Source organism: Schistocerca cancellata, chromosome 1, assembly GCF_023864275.1.
Source record: "Schistocerca cancellata isolate TAMUIC-IGC-003103 chromosome 1, iqSchCanc2.1, whole genome shotgun sequence".
NCBI classification, from domain to species: domain Eukaryota; kingdom Metazoa; phylum Arthropoda; class Insecta; order Orthoptera; family Acrididae; genus Schistocerca; species Schistocerca cancellata.
This window is the reverse complement of record NC_064626.1, coordinates 523,504,718-523,527,030: the sequence shown is the minus strand read 5'-3', so window position 1 is coordinate 523,527,030 and position 22,313 is coordinate 523,504,718. Positions and strand designations below refer to the sequence as shown.

Sequence of the window (22,313 nt, the reverse complement as noted above, 5' to 3'; positions counted from 1 at the left end):
TCGATATTTGCATTAGCTTACAGGTCGATCAACGATAACATCGACGATCCTGGTGTCACCTACTAACACTGCCTTCGTGTCAGTAGTTAAGGTAAGAAACTTCCTGGCAAATTAAAGCTGTGTGCCGGACCGAGACTCGAACCCGGGACCTTTGCCATTCGCGGGCAAGTGCTCTACCGACTGAGCTACCAAGCACGACTCACGCCCCGTCCCCACAGCTTCACTTCTGCCAGTACCCCGTCTCCTACCTTCCAAACTTTACAGAAGCTCTCCTGCGAACCTTGCAGAACTAGCACTCCTGAAAGAAATGATATTGCGGAGACATGGCTTAGCCACAGCCTGGGGGATGTTTCTAGAATGAAATTTTCAGTCTACAGCGTAGTGTGCGCTGATTTGAAACTTCCTGGCAGATTAAAACTGTGTGCCGGACCGAGACTCGAAACCGGGACCTTTGCCTTTCACGGGCAACTGCTCTACCGACTGAGCTACGAAGCACGACTCACGCTCCGTCCCCACAGCTTCACTTCTGCCAGTACCTCGTCTCCTACCTTCCAAACTTTATAGAAGCTCTCCTCCTTTCTTTCAGGAGTGCTAGTTCTGCAAGGTTCGCAGGAGAGTATCTGTAAAGTTTGGAAGGTAGGAGACGAGGTACTGGCAGAAGTGAAGCTGTGGGGACGGGGCGTGAGTCGTGCTTGGGTAGCTTAGTCGGTAGAGCAGTTGCCCGCGAAAGGCAAAGGTCCCGAGTTCGAGTCTCGGTCCGGCACACAGTTTTAATCTACCAGTAAGTTTCATATCAGCGCACACTCCGCTGTAGAGTGAACATTTCATTCTGATAATGAAGGTAATTTAGAAAAGAGCAATAGAACGGGACGAATTGTAAATTTAACTGTATTATGCTCAACTTTGCGAAAAAGCCGGACACTGTAAAAATCCGCCCGGACCCCGGACAAAGAGCTAAAAAGGAGGTCATGTCCGGATTAATCCGGGCGTCCGGTCACCCTAGCTGCGCCCGTGCAGGGCCTGACGGAGGCGGACGCAGACGGCGGCCCGCGCTTCCGCTACCACGTGCGGCCGCTGTGGGTGTTCGAGTGCGAGCGCACGAGCGGGCGCAGCGTGTCGGCGCTGTGCTGGAGCGCGGCGTGCGGCGACCTGCTGGCCGCAGCCTACGGCAAGTTCCACTTCGGCGGCGGCGGCGGCGGCGGCGGCCGGGGCCGCGGCGCCGTCTGCATCTGGTGCGTCAAGAACCCCGCCGAGCCGGAGCGCGCCTACGGCTTCGGCGCGGAGGTGTCGTCGCTGCGCTTCTGCCCGGCGGCGCCCAACCTGCTGGCCGTCGGCTTCTACGACGGCGCCGTCGCCCTGGTGGACGTGTCCGCCGCCGGCGGCGTCTGCAGGGTGGTGGCGTGCGGCGCGGCGCCGGTGAGGGCCCCCGTCTGGCACGTCGAGTGGCTGCCGCGCGCAGACGCCGACGAGGGCGGGCAGCAGCTGGAGGATCTGCTCGCCGCCGACCAGGAGGGCCGCATCTCCAGGTTCGCTCTCGTGCACCACTAGCATCTTCTGCTGGTATCCGAGTCCATTTCCAGCTAATTACCGAACTCGGTGACAGTTTTGTAGATCCCCAACACCAAAAGACGTAGAGCGTATCTTAACAATGGAAAATTGTACTGAAATGCAGGAGGATCTGCAATGAATTTGACGCATGGTGCAGGGAATGTAGACAAGTGAAATGTGCTGCGAATACATAGAAAGAAAGATCCTTTATCATTTAGCTACAATATAGCAGGTCAGCAACTGGAAGCAGTTAATTCCATAAATTATCTGGGACTAGGCCTTAGGAGTGATTTAAAATGGAATGATCATATAAAGTTGATCGTCGGTAAAGCAGATGCCAGACTGAGATTCATTGCAAGAATCCTAAGGAAATGCAATCCGAAAACAAAGGAAGTAGGTTACAGTACACTTGTTCGCCCACTGCTTGAATATTGTTCACCAGTGTGGGATCCGTACCAGATAGGGTTGATAGAAGAGATAGAGAAGATCCGACGGAGAGCAGCGCGCTTTGTTACAGGATCATTTAGCAATCGCGAAAGCGTTACGGAGATGATAGATAAACTCCAGTGGAATACTCTGCAGGAGAGACGCTCAGTAGCTCGGTACGGGCTTTCGTTGAAGTTTCGAGAACACATATTCACCCAGGAGTCTAGCAATATATTGCTCCCTCCTACGTATATCTCGCGAAGACACCGTGAGGAGAAAATCAGAGAGATTAGAGCCCACACAGAGGCATACTGACAATCTTTCTTTCCACGAACTATACAATACTGGAATAGAAGGGAGAAGCGATAGAGGTACTGAAAGTACCCACCGCCACACACCGTCAGGTGGCTTGCGGAGTATGTATGTGGATGTAGATGTAGATATCTTCTTCAAAATTTCATGTATTGAGCCAGTGTTTCCCAACTTTTATGAGACCATTACCCATGAGTGTAGCCCTCATCATTATCAACATTAACGTGTAAGCAAACTTTAGAATGAAAAATAAGTTTCTTTGTTACTTTTAAAATGACTAACACTAAATGATACTTAGTTTTCGTAGGCGTCTTATTAAACCGCAAACTAATGAGTCAATGAGGCAATTGGTATTGCTTATTTCTAACAACCATTTTTATAGAACGATGAAGCAATTCTTAGAGCCTGGTGAATGCTACCTAAAGCCCCTTATTGTAAAACAAAGCCGATTATCCACAGTGAGAAAAGACACTTCTTACCAACCATGCCTCCTCTACGACTCTGCTCTCCCTAGCGTCACTTGCCTCACTCATACCCTGAACCCCATTTAAAATCAACCACATTAAAATGTGTGCGCTATGCTTAGGTATACTGATTGTAAATTACTTGACTGCTGGGCTTCTTACTTCTAGCTTGGACTTCTTCACGGTGCGATTGCTTTGTGTTTGACAATTACCCCTAATAATAATAATAGTAATAATAATACAATGTAGGTGCTGCAGCAGTGCGGTATCCATTGCATACATAGCTACTGTTGTGTTGTGCTGTCTGTTAGTTCGTTTACTGCTGCAAAGTGAGTATTGAAGCACTTTTCGGTCTATTGCAGCAACTGCTAAGCTTAGCCAGCCATTTACATGATATATTGAAGGATATGTCTACGTCTACATCTACATCTACATGAGTACTCTACAGTTCACACTTAAGTGACTGGCAGAGGGTTCACAGAAAGACTTTCACTTTCTTTCTGTACCGTTCCACTATCGAACAGCCTGCGGGAAAAACGAACACTTAAATCTTTATGCTCCACCTCTGATTTATCTTATTTTATTACAATGATCATTTCTCCCTATATAGACGGTTGCCAATAAAATATTTTCGCGTTCGGAGGACAAAGTTGGAGAGTGATATTTCGTGGCCGGCCACTGTGGCCGAGCGGTTCTAGGGGCTTCAGCCGGAACCGCTCTGCTGCTACGGTCGCAGGTTCGAATCCTGCCTTGGGCATGTATGTGTGTGATGTCCTTAGGTTAGTTAGGTTTAAGTAGTTCTAAGTCTAGGGGACTGATGACCTCAAATGTTAAGTCCCATAGTGCTTCGAGCCATTTTAATTTTGATATTTCGTGAAAGGAACTTACCCGCAACGACCAACGCCTTTGAAAACGATGTCGTTCGCGATGGCACTGACATGTGAAACATTCTCGTTTTTCTTGTCGCGCCAATTCGGGATAAAATCTCGAGCTTTTGACGATAGCCTCCATCGTCATCGTCAGACTGACTTCACTGCAGCTGTCTTGGCCATATATAGTCCGTGGACGGCTTGTGATTGGTCGGCGATTACGTGCTGCTGTCGCAGACGGTTTTAGTGTCTGTGCTGGTGGCGCCACGGCTTCCGTGGGAACGTAAACATTGCAAGGAATGTCTCTGCTGCTTCTCTGCATCGAGCGCTCGTTTCCACGCACCGCTCAGATAATATCCGCTATCGAGGTTTAAGTTTTCTCGCTCATTCTTATTTCAACAGCCTCCTTAATAACAGAATCCCAATATGTGGACGCTCTCCCTGGACCTCGAACGTGCTTATGACCGCGTATGGCATTCCGGTCTCCTCTTCAAGCTCCAAACCTTCGCCCTTCCCATTAACTACGTCCGTCTGATCGGCTCCTTTCTCTCCCGCTGTCCTTCCTATGTCACCATTCATAACACAGATTCCTACACCTTTTTCCCCTAGGCCGGTGTGCCCCAAGGCTCCGTCCTCTCCCCCCTTCTGTACCTTTTGTACACAGCGGACATGCCGCCGCCATCACCCCCCGTCCACCTTCTCCAGTTTGCCGATGCCACCGCCTTCCTTGCCCTTGCCCCCACGCTGCAGCGCTCCCAACACCTTCTCCAATCCCATCTTGACCGGTTCACCGCTTGGTGCAACGAGTGGTTGCTCAAGGTCAATCCCTCCAAAACCCAGGCGATCATTGTAGGCACGCTCCCGACTCCGTCTCCTCAAGCTCCTCTCCGGCCGTACGTGGGGTCTGGACCCCTCCACCATCCTCCACACCTATAAATCCCTCATCCGCCTTATCCTTTGTTATGCCCATCCAGCTTGGATCTCCGCCCCCCCCCCCCCTACCTTTTACAAATCCCTCCAAATCCTTGAATGCCATGCTCTGCGCCTCGCCTATTGCATCCGTCTCCCCTCCCCCATGCGGATCCTGTACGATCTCGTCCCCTTCCCCCACCTCCTCCTTTTCCTTGAAAGGATGCGGATCCTGTACACCTCCCGTAAACTCGATCCTCCTCACCTGCTAGTCTCCCTGATACTCTCCCACCCCCGCCCGCTGCCGCGCCTGTATTCCCACGTCCCACCCGGTCTCCATCTCTCCACCCTCCTTACCCTCTCCCAAGGTGGCTTCCGCCAGCTCCCCCTCCCTGATGATGTCCTCCTCCCCTCCATCTACCCCTCCTATCAACTTTGATCCTCCCCCCCACTTCCTGTGTCCTTTCCTTTAGGCACCCTCCCTCTCTCCCTCCCTCCCTTCCCTTCCCTTCTCTTTCCTTTCCCCCCTCCCTCCACCCCTCTTCCCCGGGCTTCCCCTCCCACTTCCTCCCTCCCCCTCTCTCCTCTGCCCATGGCATCTCTGCTCTCCCCTCTCCCATTCCCCTTCCCCTTCCTCCTCCTCCTCCTCCTCTCTTGGCAGGTCCCCGGACTCGTACACGCTCAGTGAACATTCGCGCGCCGGAGACATCGCCGTCAGTGTTTCGTGTGTGTGCCTTCGTTTGTGTGTAGTGTTGTTCGCCGTCACGCCACCACCGTTCACATGCCGTCGCCATCATCCATGTTATGTGCACCGTGTCGCCTAGTGTTAGTGATGTTTCTCGTCCAGCGTGAACGGCTCCATGTTTTTTCGATTTTTAGTGTCTACATTTTTTGCCCACCGTTTTGACTGTCTTCTCTGTGCCACCTTTATGTACTACTTGTTGTCAAACTCAAGGCTGAAGAGCGGCGTATTGTGCTGCTGACAGCCCGCCTTTGTATAAGGTGTTTAAAATCACAATAAAGAAAATAAAAATGTGGACGCATGGGACAAAATTTTTGTTTCATCAGTCAGTATTTTATGTTTGTTAGTGAGCCTGTGCTCCGCACTTGCCGATTTCTCTAGCTATTTTTAACACGCCATTGGTGTTGTGAACAGTGGACCGATTTTTCGTCCTCCTAAGAAAATTGAGGAGATGATGCGCCCTGTTAAGGATGTCTCGACCTCAGGGTCCCTGCAATTTATGACATCCTCTGTGAGTATGGAAGCAGTTATATAGGTAAGACCATTCGTACCGTTTCCGACCGCTGTGCAGAACGCCAACGGAGTATGAAAAATAGAGAACTACAGAAATCGGCATTTGCGGAGCACAGATTGCCTGCATTATATTTTCTCATTCTTTATTTACATCGTCATTATTGGATGTTTCACTTAGGTACTTTGTAATTTTATTTTCATGAAGAGTTCTTAAATATTCTTCTTGTAGAAGGTACGCCTTGTACACTTCCTCATTTTCTCATTTGTGGTTCGGGTATTTTTCCTTCGTTTTGGAATGACGAGGGTTGGAACTTACATAGTGGCAACTGTTTAGTCACAACCGATACAAAAGAGTTACATGTTTGCACCTGTTACTGGCCTTCAAAGTAGTCACCAGCATTGTGTAGAACCCGTTGCCAGCGATGTGGAAGTCGTAGTATACCGTTAGCAGAGCCTGTTCTGTTGATAGTGCGAATGGAGCGGTCTACTGCCACGAAGTAGTTTCTTCATCTACGGAATCAAATCAAAGTCACAAGGACTTAAGTCTGGGGAGTATGGTGGATGGTACAGTACTTCCCAGACCCATCGGCCGAACAGAGCAGCCACAGCTTGCGCTGCATGCGCCCACGCATTGTCGTGCACAATGATGGGTGGGTTGCGCAGGAAGTGTCGCCGCTTCTTTCGCAAAGCTGGTAGCAGGTGATGCTCCAAAAACAAACAATAATACTGTGCGTTGAAGGTCTGCCGTGGAGGAACGTAATGCGTTAGGATAACACCATCACAGTCGTACACGAGAATCACCACAACTTTCACCATACTGGGGCTCTGACACATTTTCGACTTTCGCGGCGACCCACAATGACACCACTCGTTGGATTGGCGTTTCAGTTTTGGCTCGTACGATGTGGCCCATGACTCATCCAATGCTGTGATACTTCGTAAGAAAGCCTCTCCTTCGCGTTCATAGCGCTCCAAGTGCGTCTGAGCAGCGTCGTAACGCATCCCATTCTGCATTTCCGTCAAGTCATGCGGAAGCCACCGTGATGCAATTTTTCGCATGCTTAGGAGTTCCTTCTGGATGCGAAGCACATTCGTATGCTCTAATCCAGTTTCGTGGGCGAGCTCACGAGTCGTATGGCGTCGATCACTGTCCATTAACGCGGCAACAGCATGCACTTCTTCTTCAGAGACGGTAGGACGACCTGCCCGATGCATGTCTCCCACAGTTTGCCGACCTTCGTTGAAGGCTTTTACCCAACGTGCCACTGTTCTGTATGGCAATGCCAATTCCCCACACGCCTCTAGAAGACCTTGATGATACTGTCGTGCTGTTACGAATGACCTCTGGCACATACAGTCTTGATCCATCTCCGTTGTTCCTGTTTCGAAAACATAGTGACATCTCTTCTTCAGAAACGCTTTCCTTGCCATTGCCAGTCTACATTTTATATCCTCTCTACTTCGTCATCATCAGTTATTTTGCTCCCCAAGTAGTAAAACTCCTTTACTACTTTAAGTGTCAACATACGTATTATAATCTTAGAAAAAATTATGAAATAGTGATCCAAATATATATCACTGCCTCTGTATTGTGTAACATCCTGCACCATAGGATTAACGTGTTATCCACTATCAGATAATCGATTAATGATCTGTAGCCTCGACTACTCCATATGAACTTACGAATATCTTTCTTGAGGTAATAGGTTACTTTCAGCTGGTTGAAAGTTGCAAATTGCCAAAGTTCCTCTCCACTTTCATGTACTGTTACTTCTCTGAAACTTCGAACAACATTTGGAATAGGTATTTTGTGTACCCTAGCCTTTAAATCTACACATACGATAAGTTGGTCACTCTTAATACATTTATCTGTTACGGATGGTCGTGTTTTAAAAAATTGATTTGTTTCGACTTTTTTCCCTTTTTCAGTAGTGTAACACGGCTATCATTATCGTTTGTCGTCGTTCTATTTTAAATCATGCAGTTGCCATTCTTTCATTTATTATTGGAACAGCTTAATAATTTCCTGTTACCTGCATAGATTACGGCGCGTGTTAGCAGGCCGCTTACGGGATTCCGGTATGATCGTATCCGCCCGGCGGATTAACGCCGTGGACCAGTGTACTGGCTCGGTCAGATGTGGCTTTAGGTGGTTTCCTACGTCCCAGTAGGTGAATACCGGGCTGGTACCGAGGTCCCGCATCAGTTACACGTTTATACATGCAGGTAGTTACGGTACTCAAATTCCTTTCATCATGCGATGGAGGAAGGGGGGGGGGGTAAAGGGGTGGTGATTGGAAAAGGAATTCGGCCACCCTCTAACACGAAAAATGCCAAATCGAATAATAACCATGCCAGTCGCGTGAAGATACAAGATAAAGGCAACAGAGAAAGGAGAACAAATTACTTGATGATTAAAATTCTGCCGGGTGTAGTATCGCGTCATAGTATAAAATACCTACCGAAGTAAAATAAATGAAGAGGGCATGGAAGAGAAAGTTCCAGTAGTACACTAACCATATGCAAGGGCGTCAATGAAAGACTAAGCAACGTCCTCCGCCGACGAAGTTTCAAACCGATTTTCTGCAGCAGCCACAGAATCCACAACATGATACGTTTCAGCAAGGATGCAGTCAACAAACTAAATACTGCAGGAGTATACGAACCACGTTGTGAGTGTGGAACTGCCTACATAGAGGATACAGGGAGACCAGTTAGCGCACGGGTAGCAGATCATGAACGTTATGTGGCATTAGCACAGCATAATGAATCGGCGATAGCGGAACACCAGCGTAACTGTGGACAGCCTGTCTTGTTCCAGAAAATCCGTGTGCTGGCGAAAGAGCCGTGGATGCGCAAACGAAAAATTCTACAGGTGATTAAAATTACTTAGTAGCCCTACAACATCAATAGAGGGGACGGCTACAGCTATCCCAGACCAACAGGCCGCGAGCAGTCTCGTGGCAGAAGCTTCACTGGGTAATGACACGGTAGCCCGAACAAACAGCTAGTAGGGAACTGCTAGTGAATTTACGCGCACACCAGGAAGAGAACATGCACTCTGTCTTCAGGCCACAAGCGGCCCATCGGGACCATCCGACCGCCGTGTCATCCTCAGCTGAGGATGCGGATAGGAGGGGTGTGTGGTCAGCACAGTGCTCTCCTGGTCGCTATGATCGTTTTCTTTGTCCAGAGTTATGATGGTTTTCTTTGTCCAGAGTCACTACTGTTCGGTCGAGTAGCTCCTCAATTGGCATCACGAGGCTGAGTGCACCCCGAAAATTGGCAACAGCGCATGACGGCCCAGATGGTCACCCATCCAAATCCCAGCCACGCTCGACAGCGCTTAACTTCGGTGATCTGATGGGAACAGCTCTATCCATTGTGGCAAAGCCGTTGGCAGGAAGAAAACATGCTCACGAGAAACTAAGGCCGATTAGCAGACTGTCGTCAATCACTTACAAGCCGGCTAGCCCACCAGTCACTTCTTTTGTACCCTCTCCCCTTCCGTCATTACTACTCCGTTATATTACAGGGCTAATAAAGTTTAAAAAATATGAAATATTGACACCGATCGTCTAAAATAAGTAGAGCCACCTTTCCTCCACAACATCCCCTATGATGACCAACCCTGGTACACTGCCACACCTTCAGAAATACATCCTTCCGTCCCGATACCTACACACACTCTATAACCTATCCCATGGCACCCTCAACTAACTCCCTCTCCTAGTCACTGAGATCCACCCTGCTATTTAACCCTCCTACTAACTGTAACTCTTCCCCACCTATCGCAATCCACACGAGGGCTCCTCTCTCCTCTCCCTCTCTATCCAGCCCCATCACTTTCCTCTTGCAACCCCACTGCCCTACCCATATGACACAGTACTCCTCAACCACTGTCTTTCTCACCGACTGTATTTCCCACTATCCACCTCAACTCCTGCCTCTCATTTCCATATTTTTTACTGTCTAACGGACACCTATCTTTCTAACCGCACTTTTCAACCCTATAACACATTCTCTCTGTCAATATCTCTCGCCCTAGTGCAGGTTCTTCAGTTTTCATGAGAAAGTGCAGCGCTTCATTGTTTAATCAGAAGAATTTCACTTTCCTGAGATGTTTTTAAAATGAAACATATTTCCCTTTTTTTAACTTTCCATCTTTGATTTTTAATTTAAAACAAAACTTAACCCCAAATTATGTTTATATTTCTCATTGTAAATTTTTTTAATTCGCTTGGCTGAAAAGTGGAGAATTGTACTGCTGACCCATACTGGGCGGGGGGTATGAGATTACAATAAAGCGAAAAAAACTCCACCAAAACCAGTCTTGTCCTGAGGTAGGCCGTTGTGATACGGTCGGAACGTTGGTTTATGTTTATAATCAAAGATTTTTATACTGTGAGGCAGTACTACACCGAGAAGACTTTTATGATCATGACACCGGCCGCGGAAGCCTACGTATTTATGTCGAAGCCGTCTATCGGTAAACTGCTAAGAAGCTAGTACGTTATGTGTTAACGCAGGCCGCTAGCGAGGCTCTGCTGTTCCAACAGCGCGGCGCCGTTGACAGGTACCGGCGCAACGGCGCGCGGCTGGAGCAGACGCAGGTGATGCGCGTGCCTTGGCCAGAGGGCGCCGTGGGCGGCGTCGCGCCTCCCCCTGGCGCGCGGGCGCCGCGACGCCCGGGCGGGGAACCCCCGCCGCCTGGGGGGCCGGTGTCGTGCTTCGCGGCGGCGCTGGTGCTGGCTCTGCGGCCGGACGGCGCGGGCGACTACCTGGTGGGCACCGACGCGGGCTGCGTGCACGTCTGCTCGACGCGCAGCCTGCACCGACACCTCGACCACTTCCGCGCGCACCGCGGGCCCGTCTACTCCCTGCAGTACTCGCCCTTCTGCCCGCAGGTGACTACTGGTCTCCTCTAGCTCTCCTCCTCCTCCTCCTCTTTTCCATTCTTCAGGAGCTTGCCGCTTTGGGAAATCTTACGGACCAAAATGAAAGAGGTCAGCGCGCTTGACTGTGGAACGATTTCAGTTCGAAGACTATGACGTACCAGGTGTCCAGAATTTTGGTTTTCTTAACTGAAAACACAACTAGTTCCGGGAAGACATGATCTCATCAAGTTCTATGAACAAGGAAAGGGCAGATCATTACTTTCACTCACTAACATGCTTGTAGTGGAAATACAGAGATGGACAAAAATATGGAAGCACCAAAAACACAACACATTACCATCCCTTATACAGTGTTGGAAACGTGCTGGCATTCAAAACAGCTTCCAGTCGTCTCAGAATGGGTAGATACAAGCCCTGCAGATTTTCAAGGGAATAGTGGCAAGTTCAGGTAACGATGCTGGAGGTGGATAGAGATCATGCACCCTTCTCTCTAAAGCTGATCACACAGGATCAATAACAATGGAAAATGGAAATGAGCGTTGGCGTCATTGGTCGGGAGGCCCCTTGCGGGGCAGGTCCGGCCGCCTTGGTGCCCGCCGGGTGGGGACGAAATGGTGATGAAGACAACACAACACCCAACCCCTGAGCGGAGAAAATTCTCCATCCAGCTGGGAATCGAACCCGGGCCCGTAGGACGGCAGTCCGTCACGTTGACCCCCTTTTTTTTTTTGTAATATCATTTTGTTCGCTGTCGTTCATTGCATCTGTTCGGGGCGGACGTCGCAAGACACCCGTTTTAGTTCGTTGTTGATCCATTAACTCAATTTTTGTATTAAAGAGGGCAGCTAACCCTCTGACCGAACACGCTAAGCTACCGTGCCGGCGCCACTCAGCTATCGGGGCGGACAATAACAACGAGATCTGGTGATTGTGTTGGCCAGTGGAGATGCGACAATTCATCCTCGTCATGCAATGTAGGCTTTCACGGCCGGTGTTGTCTTCAGTTGAAACTTCCGGGCTGAGAGGCCGTGGTCGATGTATAAAATTTCCACCTAACGTTTCGTCTTCGTCTGCGGCGGACATCTTCTGAGGTCGTCCGGTTACTGCCACTGAGGCTCTCGGCTCTCTCTTTTTTTTCTTTTTTTTTTCTTTATTGAATTTCAATTCCCCCCGAAGGGGGCGGGCTGGCAGCAGCTTAGTATGCCGCTCTTCAGCCTACAGACTTTGTTAGAAAGATGAAGAGAATAAATAATAAAAACAGGCGATAAAATCGGAGACTTAAAGAGTAACATGGCGAAAAGAAATCGTGGAACTTAAAACAAAGAACAGAGGGATGATGATGCTAATAAAATACATACGAAGCAGACAGGTAAAACAATAGACAGACAATTAAAAAACACGGCGACAGTCTGGTTTCCGTTCGCAAAAGACATAAAATTCACACCTAGCGACAGCATGGTTTCTGTTCGCAACACGAGAAAGACGAACAACACTGAATAGTCACTGGAACACTGCACTAAAAAGTTGGCAAATGTGACATACCACAGCCGAGAGCAGGTGGGGGAAAACTGGACAGATGATGGGAAAATAAAAAAGGGGGGAAAGGAGAGTAAAAGCGAAGGGGGGGAGCCGGGAAAGGAGCTGATGGAGGATGAGGACCCATAAGAGGGGTGGGGGCCGCTGGGCAGACGCGACAAGAGGCTCCAGGTACTCTCGCATTTATAGAGCGCATGGGAGGCACCACCATTAGTCACGTGATGCCGACGGTATGCCTATCTTTGGAAGGCGTCATCATTCTCGATTAAGAGTAATCGACTGTCGTTCTGCTGGCGCAACATCGACATCCATATTTTGTTCAACTTTAAAACTTCTTCTTTTCTTTTAAAATTATTGTGGTGTTTGTGAATCTCTATTGCTTCTCTACACATGCGCGCATTCTAGAACGCTTGTCTCATTAAATTCAATTTCGTGGTTCCCAGCTCGAAAAACATGCACAGCTACGGCCGATTTTTCGATGTGTCCTAAGCGACAGTTGCTTTTATCTTCGCTAAGCGGGGTGTTTACACTTCTTTTCGTTGTTCCTATATATACTTGTCCACAACTGCATGGAATTTTGTAGACCCCTAGTGTTGTTAGGGGGTGTCGGACGTCTTTTGCAGTTCTTAAATATTCCTTAATCTTCTTGGTGGGTCTGAAGATTGTTTCGGTCCCATACCTGGCCAGAACTTTCCTGATACGGCCCGTGACTTTATTAATGAACGACAGGAAAACTCTTCCATTAAGTGACCGTTGTTGCTCTTGACTTCTGGCTTCTTTTCTTCTTTCATGGAGGGCTCGATCAGTTTCCTTGCTGGATATCCGTTTTTCATGAAGGCTGACCGTAACTGATTTAATTCATCTTTCAAGTAAGCAGGCTTGCAGATTTTGTTGGCTCTGTCCACCAAGGTTTTCATGACACCTCTTTTTTGCATAGGATGATGGTTTGATTCCTTGTGGAGGTATCGATCAGTGTGAGCATTCTTTCTATATACCTTGTGGCCCAGCGTCCCATCCACCCGTTTAATTACCGACACATCCAGGAAATTGAGTTCACCGGTGCTCTCTTTCTCCATCGTAAACTGTATCTTCTGGTTAATACTCTTCAGATGAACCAAGAAGACATCCAGCTCTTCTTCACCATGAACCCACACAACAAATGTGTAATGAACATAGCGGTACCATTTAGCTGGCTTTTTACTCGCAGTCTGCAGCACTCGCTGTTCGAAGATCTCCATGAATAAATTGGTAACAGCTGGGCTCAGAGGACATCCCATCGCCACCCCGTCGATCTGTTCGTAAAACTCGTTGTTGCACTGGAAATAAGTTGTCGTCAGGCGGTGTTCAAATAAAGCCACTATGTCAGTCAGTCTCCCGCAGACGGAGACGAAACGTTAGGTGGAAATTTTATGCATCGACCACTGCCTCTCAGCCCGGAAGTTTCAACTGAAGAATTCATCCTCGTGTTCGCAAAACAAATCCTAGACGACGCGATCTGTTTGAATAGGTGCGCCGTCATCTTGGAACACAATATCACCATTGGGGAATAAATATTGCACAATGGGATGGACCTGATCAGCCAGAATGGTCACATAATGCTTGGCCGTAATGGCACCTTGCAGAGTGACGATGAGACCCGTGGAATACCACGATATGGCTGCCCAAATCATAACCAAACACCCGCCATGTTTCACACTTGGGACGTGAACTCGCCAGAAGTGGCAAACATCGTGAAACAAGACTCATCCGACCGAATGACATTCTTCTACCGTTCTTTAGTCCAGGTTTTATGGCTTCACCACCATGGTTTTCTGTTACGAGCATTTGAATTTGGAATTCCACCTCGTCCAGCTCCCTTCGAGTTGTTTTGGTACTGAGTACGATATTCAGGTTTGCAGTGACTTTCGCAGCCGTGGTGCTCTTCAATGGCCGTCCGCCACAATCACTCAACACAGACTTTAGTCTATGTTGTGACTTGTCAGACGAGGTTTTTCCGCTTTTCCTGTTTGCAGCATAACTCCTCGATACGATGCCTCTTCAAACACGAAATACTTCGGCTGCCTTGGTTACGGAAGGACACACCATGCGAACATCAACAATGTACCCTAGTTCCACTTCACATAGCTCCGACATAATGCACTCACAACTACACAGAACTCTGGTCTGACAACGACTGAACTTGCAATTTGTTGATGACGTTGCGCAGATACCGTTCGTGGTCAGATTCAACAGCGAAACCTGCAGGATTGTGTAGCACCTGCATTTATGTTCAACTATGCATTTCTCCCTGTATTTCCATAATTTTTTACCCAATCCCTGCATGCCTACATTGCCCATGTAATATTATGGACGTTGAAAGTATTCAGCCATTAAGCACATTCAAAAATAGCCAGTCAGCAAACAGAGACAGTCAAAGATAAACTGATGTGAAAATCGTCGTGGGATAGCGATATGCACAAATACAGATGGCGGTAGCATAGTGTACACAAGATATAAAAGGGCAGTGCACTGGCGGAACTGCCGTTTGTACTCAGGTGATTCATGTGAAAAGCTTTCCGACGGCATTATGACCGATCGTTAGCAATTAACAGACTTTGAACGCGGAACGGTAGTTGGAGTTATACACATGAGAAATTCCATTTCGGAAATCTTTAGGGAATTCAATATTCCGAGAACCACAGTGTCAAGAGTGTGCCGAGAATACCACATTTCAGGCATTATCACTCACCACGACCAACGCAGTGGCCGACGGGCTTCACGTAACGACCGAGAGCAGCGGCTTTTGCGTAGAGTTGTCACTGCTAACAGATAAGCAACAATGCTTGAAATAAACGCAGAAATGTGGGGCGTAGGAAGAACGTATCGATTAGGAGAGAGCGGCGAAATTTGACGCTAACGGATTATGGAAGCAGACGACTGACGCGAGTGCCTTTGCTAACCGCGCGCCATCGCCTGTAGCGCCTCTCTTGCGCTCGTGACCATATCGGTTTGACCCTAGACGACTAGAAAATCGTGGCCTTGCTAGATGAGTACCGATTTCAGTTGATAAGACCTGATGCTAGGGTTCGAGTGTGGTGCAGACACAACGAATCCTGGCACCTAAGCTGTCATCAAATCACTGTGCAAGCTGGTGGCAGTTCCATAATGGTGTGGTTTGTGTTTACATGTAATGGAATGCGTCTTCTGATCCAAACGAACCGATCATTGATTGGACATGATTATGACCGGCTACTTGGAGACCGCTTGGAGCCAATCGTGGATTTCATGCTCCCAAACAATAATTGATTGAATTTTTGTGGACGACGAAGCGCCTTGTGACTTGGCCACAGTTGTTGACGACTGGTTTGAAGAATGTTGTTGTTGTTGTCTTCAGTCCTGAGACTGGTTGATGCAGCTCTCCATGCTGCTCTATCCTGTGCAAGCTTCTTCATCTCCCTGTACTTACTGCAACCTACATGCTTCTGAATCTGTTTAGTGTATTCATGTCTTGGTCTCCCTCTACGATTTTTACCCTCCACGCTGCCCTCCAATGCTAAATTTGTGATCCCTTGATGCCTCAGAACATGTCCTACCAACCGGTCCCTTCTTCTTGTCACGTTGTGCCACAAACTCCTCTTCTCCCCAATTCTATTCAATACCTCCTCATTAGTTATGTGATCTACCCATCTAATTTTCAGCAATCTTCTGTAGCACCACATTTCGAAAGCTTCTACTCTCTTCTTGTCCAAACTATTTATCGTCCATGTTTCACTTCCATACATTGCCACACTCCATACAAATACTATCAAAAACGACTTCCTCACACTTAAATCTATACCCGATGTTAACAAATTTCTCTTCTTCAGAAACACTTTCCTTGCCATTGCCAGTCTACATTTTATATCCTCTCTACTTCGACCATCATCAGTTATTTTGCTCCCCAAATAGCAAAACTCCTTTGCTACTTTAAGTGTCTCATTTCCTAATCTTATACCCTCAACATCACCCGCCTTAATTCGATTACATTCCATTATCCTCGTTTTGCTTTTGTTGATGTTTATCTTATATCCTCCTTTCAAGACACTGTCCATTCCGTTCAACAGCTCTTCCAAGTCCTTTTTTGTCTCTGACAGAATTACAATGTCATCGGGGAACCTCAAAGTTTTTATTTCTTCTCCATGGACTTTAATACCTACTCCGAATTTTTCTTTTGTTTCCTTTACTGCTTGCTCAATATACAGATTGAATAACATCGGGGACAGGCTACAACCCTGTCTCACTCCCTTCGCAACCGCTGCTTCTCTTTCATGCCCCTCGACTCTTATAACTGCAATCTGCTTTCTGTACAAATTGTAAATAGCTTTTCGCTCCCTGTATTTTACCCCTGCCACCTTTAGAATTAGAAATAGAGTATTCCATTCAACATTGTCAAAAGTTTTCTCTAAGTCTACAAATGCCAGAAATGTAGGTTTGCCTTTCCTTAATCTAGTTTCTAAGATAAGTCGTAGGGTCAGTATTGCCTCACGTGTTCCAACATTTCTGCGGAATCCAAACTGATCTTCGCCGAGGTCGGCTTCTACCAGTTTTTCCATTCGTCTGTAGAGAATTCGCGTTAGTATTTTGCAGCTGTGACTTATTAAACTGATAGTTCGGTAATTTTCACATCTGTCAACACCTGCTTTCTTTGGGATTGGAATTATTATGTTCTTCTTGAAGTCTGAGGGTATTTTGCCTGGCTCATACATCTTGCTCTCCAGATGGTAGAGTTTAGTCAGGACTGGCTCTACCAAGGCCATCAGTAGTTCTAATGGAATGTTGTCTACTCCCGGGGCCTTGTTTCGACTCAGGTCTTTCAGTGCTCTGTTAAACTCTTCACGCAGTATCGTATCTCCCATTTCATCTTCATCTACATCCTCTTCCGTTTCCATAATATTGTCCTCAAGTACATCGCCCTTGTATTGACCCTCTATATACTCCTTCCACCTTTCTGCTTTCCTTTCTTTGCTTAGAACCGGGTTTCCATCTGAGCCCTTGATATTCGTGCAAGTGGTTCTCTTTTCTCCAAAGGTATCTTTAATTTTCCTGTAGGCAGTATCTATCTTACCCCTCATGAGATAAGCCTCTACATCCTTACATTTGTCCTCTAGTCATCCCTGCTTAGCCATTTTACACTTCCTGTCGATCTCATTTTTGAGACGTTTGTATTCCTTTTTGCGTGCTTCATTTACTGCATTTTTATATTTTCTCCTTTCATCAATTAAATTCAATATTTCTTCTGTTACCCAAGGATTTCTACTAGCCCTTGTCTTTTTACCTACTTGATCCTCTGCTGCCTTCACTACTTCATCCCTCAGAGCTACCCATTCTTCTTCTACTGTATTTCTTTCCCCCATTCCTGTCAATCGTTCCCTTATGCTCTCCCTGAAACTCTGTACAACCTCTGGTTTAGTCAGTTTATCCAGGGCCCATCTCCTTAAATTCCCACGTTTTTGCAGTTTCTTCAGTTTTAATCTACAGTTCATAACCAATAGATTATGGTCAGAGTCCACATCTGCCCCTGGAAATGTCTTACAATTTAAAACCTGGTTCCTAAATCTCTGTCTTACCATTATATAATCTATCTGATCCCTTCTGGTATCTCCAAGGTTCTTCCATGTATACAACCTTCTTTCATGATTCTTGAACCAAGTGTTAGCTATGATTATGTTGTGCTCTGTGCAAAACTCTACCAGGCGGCTTCCTCTTTCATTTCTCTCCCCCAATCCATATTCACCCACTATGTTTCCTTCTCTCCCTTTTCCTACTCTCGACTTCCAGTCACTCATGACTATTAGATTTTCGTCTCCCTTCACTACCTGAATAATCTCTTTTGTCTCATCATACATTCATCAATTTCTTCATCATCTGCAGAGTTAGTTGGCATATAAACTTGTACTACTGTAGTAGGCGTGGGCTTCGTGTCTGTCTTGGCCACAATAATGCGTTCACTATGCTGTTGATAGTAGCTTACCCGCATTCCTGTTTTTTATTCATTATTAAACCTACTCCTGCATTACCCCTATTTGATTTTGTATTTATAACCCTGTATTCACCGGACCGAAAGTCTTGTTCCTCCTGCCACCGAACTTCACTAATTCCCACTATATCTAACTTTAACCTATCCATTTCCCTTTTTAAATTTTCTAACCTACCTGCCCGATTAAGGGTTCTGACATTCCACCCTCCGATCCGTAGAACGCCAGTTTTCTTTCTCCTGATAACGATGTCCTCTTGGGTAGTCCCCGCCCGGAGATCCGAATGGGGGACTATTTTACCTCTGGAATATTCTACCCAAGAGGACGCCATCATCATTTAACCATACAGTAAGGCTGCATGCCCGCGGGAAAAATTACGGCTGTAGTTTCCCCTTGCTTTCAGCCGTTCGCAGTACCAGCACAGCAAGGCCGTTTTGGTTAGTGTTGCAAGGCCAGATCAGTCAAGCATCCAGACTGTTGCCCCTGCAACTACTGAAAAAGCTGCTGCCCCTCTTCAGGAACCACACGTTTGTCTGGCCTCTCAACAGATAGCCCTCCGTTGTGGTTGCACCTACGGTACGGTACGGCTGTATCGCTGAGGCAGGCAAGCCTCCCCACCAGCGGCAAGGTCCATGGTTCATGGGGATAGGAAGAATATTCTGGACAATTCGATCTAATGGTTTGGCCACCCAGATCGCCCGCCTTGAATACCATTGAAAATTTATGGGACGTTATTGAGAGATCACTTCGTGCACAAAATCATGTCCTGGCAACACTTTCACAATAATGGACGGGTATAGAGGCAGCATGGCTCAATATTTCTCCAGGGGGCTTGCAACGAGTCGCTGAGTCCATGCCACGCTCATTTGCTGCACTTCGTCGGGCAATAGGAGGTCCGACACCATATTAGGAGGTACTCTGTGACTTTTGTAACGTCAGTGTATAAGATTCTCAAAATACACATATGATGGCAACTTTTTCTTCTTTTCGTCAGTGATTATCTCGTCTAGGACACACCCTGCTCTACTCAAGTTTTCGCAGTTGTATGTTTATTTAACTGTGCGGCCTGATACCCTTCCTGCCACTTTAGCTGTCAGATACCTAGGAAGAGAAGTCGTGTGCGCCACCAGTCTGCGATTGTGAAACTTTGGAGTGTGTGTGATCGTATTTTAACTGTTGGAATTTCATAAAAAAAACACATTCAGGCTGGCTGTTGACGCAGTCACGGTCGTTAATCCGCAAAGTGTATTCGATCCTACTGCAGCTCAGCTTCTCGTCTAATGTTCGCGTCATGTAAGAAGGCCCAGTTTTCGGCCGTTCTGCGCATCCCTCTCCACTAGCCACTGGCGGCTAGTAATATTCATTCTCATTCCGAGCGGCTAGCAGAGGGTTACAGCTAGAGAGCGAGAGTTTCCCTCCTGCACTGTTGCCGCACTTCGCGACAACCGAATTATTCATGCAAATATCAGTTTCTTTCTTTCCTTTTATTTCTTACAGCTGTATAGCTGTGAATGTGTATCTTGTAAATGTTTAAGTGCGATTAAAAAAAAGGTCAGGTGATGGCAACAAACGTGAAGTGCTTCGCAAGCAGCCGAGGCGGGTTATTTTCCGCATTTATAACTTTTTCAAACGTGAGTTAAAAGCAGGTCTCCTACTGTTGACATTGGAAAATACAAGAACGGACTCCAGAACCATGTGGTGTCAGCAAGAGAATTGTAAAGGCTAGGGAGGTATTGATGTTGGGCGGTGGTGTCTGCAGCGTAGTTGACGTTATAACTCATCCCAAAGGTGTTCCACTGGGTTCAGGTTTGAACTGTGGGCAGGCCAGTCCATTTCAGGACTGCTTCATGACAGGGTGAAATGTCATCATGATGCAGTCATTGTCTCCGAACTGTTATTCCACTGTAGGCAGTACTCGATGCTGTAAAATGTGTTCGTAGGCTTCCTTATTCAGCGTTTCTTGAGAGTAAAATGTGGACTAAACTCCAACCACGAAAGCACCCCCATATCGTAACACTACCTCCTCTGGACCTCGTTATTGGCACTACACGTTATGGAAGGTAACGTTCCGCAGGTATTCGCCAAACTCAGGTTCTTCAACACTCGTTTCTAGTTATCCATTGTCCAGTGGTGTCGCTCTTTACTCTACCTCAAGTGCTGCATTGTAGTGACTACAGAAATGTGTGGCTCTGAAGAGCTGCTCGACCATTGGACTCCATTGTTATTAAATCCCTATCCACAGCCATTGTGCTAGCTGGACTGCCGATAGCACTTGGAAACTTACGAGTGATTCCTTCTGCTGATTTCATGCAACTTTTTGCAACCACTCTCCGCTTTTCACGACGGTCCCCGGTATATGAGGTCTGCGTGGCCTTAGTTTAGCTGCGCCATTCCTTCGCTTTTCCACTGTGACAAATACTTTTGAAACACATTATATTTATTGAAATTCCAACATCGAACAAACATTTCTATAAAAAATAATACTAAAAACCCCATTAACACTTCCTTTATTACAAGACTTCGAATCACAAAAAAATCCCCAGTAAATGCTACTTACAGATGGGCTCACACATAGTTATAATATAGCGATGCCAATGGATTCGGACACAATTACAATAAAACAAAATACAAAAGACATACCACACATTTGTAATAAAACACACTAATCTCTTAATTACAATTTAAAATCAGTTGTAATTTAGTGACTTAGTCATCAGGCTATAAGCAAAATCACCAATCTTAGAGAAAACACCCCTTTCTACCACGAAATATTCTGACCGAACAGTATATTGCACTACAGTCAAACAACAAACAACGTGATCTAATGCATGTCCATCAACTATTTCAAACAATCACCAAATTATATCTTGTCTATATAATACAATTCAGCACCATTCTATTGTTCAAAAGGATCACTCCCGATAAATCTCAGCCAGCTACAACCCAGTTAATGTGGCTTACCGTATTTTACGGACCGTAAAAGCCACCTTAATTTTTGAGCAGTTTTTTTAAAAAATAACATTTTATTATTAGATTCCAAAGCTAGACTAAAAAAATCTTAGTTTATAAAACCGAGCTGACCTTCAAAATCCCTAAAAATCGTCATCTGAGCTTTCTTCGTCTTCTTCTTCGTCTTCATCGTTATCGTTGTCCATTTCATGTATAAGATGGTCCTCACTGCCATCGAGAGCGTGACTTATGCCGCACTTCTCGAAAGATTTAACAATAATGTCTTCTCTCACTCTAGAGGAGAACTGCTTCATCCACTGACACATTGATTGTTGGTCGTTTCATGTTGGGTTTAATCCATCATCCATTTGTTCCATTCCTCTCTTATATACATTTTAAATAGTTTATTTATCGAGACATAAAGAGATTGGAATTGTGACGTAAACTCTCCTGGGCGCTACAGTCTGGAACCGCGCAACCGCTACGGTCGCAGGTTCGAATCCTGCCTCGGGCATGTATGTGTGTGATGTCCTTAGGTTAGTTAGGGTTTAAGTAGTTCTAAGTTCTAGGGGACTGATGACCTCAGAAGTTAAGTCCCATAGTGCTCAGAGCCATTCGAACCATTTTTGTATTTCCCTCACTCAATTTCTCTTTCACAGAATTTTACAAATGATTACTAAACTGATCCGGCACAAGACGAGAACTCTTCAATAAAGCACTGTTCCTTCTCTCCCACACTGTTAATCCACAATTTGATATTGTGGATATCCTGGTTCATCCAACACATGTCGTGCACATAAGCAACAACACCTGATGGTATTTCAGAAGGTTTTGGCGTTGTTTTGCGATTGAAAATTATCATTGGATTAGTATAGTACCGTCAGCACAACATGAAAGGACAGTAGCGCAGCGCATTTTTCCATGTCCACTTGTTTTTATAGTTACAGTTTTAGCACCTTTCATGGCAACAGTTCTGTACTCGTCACATCAAATGTCAGCTAAGTTACGTCCAAATTCGCTATTTGGCTTAGTTCCACAATGGTTTTCTTTCAATGTTGAATAATAAGGCGTTGTGGCGTTTTCTGAGGCATTTTAGTTTTGGTTCGCTCTGTTAAGTTCCACTCTAGCGCTAACTTTCGAGCGAGTATCTGAAT

General features: G+C 46.5%; 1 protein-coding gene across 1 annotated transcript in view; it reads left to right on the top strand.

The window, feature by feature from the left end:
- LOC126187943 (dynein axonemal intermediate chain 4) overlaps nt 1-22,313 on the top strand; it is a 57,006-nt gene that overhangs the window by 21,601 nt on the left and 13,092 nt on the right. The window contains exons 3-4 of the mRNA XM_049929359.1: nt 1,018-1,536; nt 10,313-10,690. Of these exons, the coding sequence (XP_049785316.1) occupies nt 1,018-1,536; nt 10,313-10,690 (897 nt within the window). The remainder of the gene's footprint in view (nt 1-1,017; nt 1,537-10,312; nt 10,691-22,313) is intronic.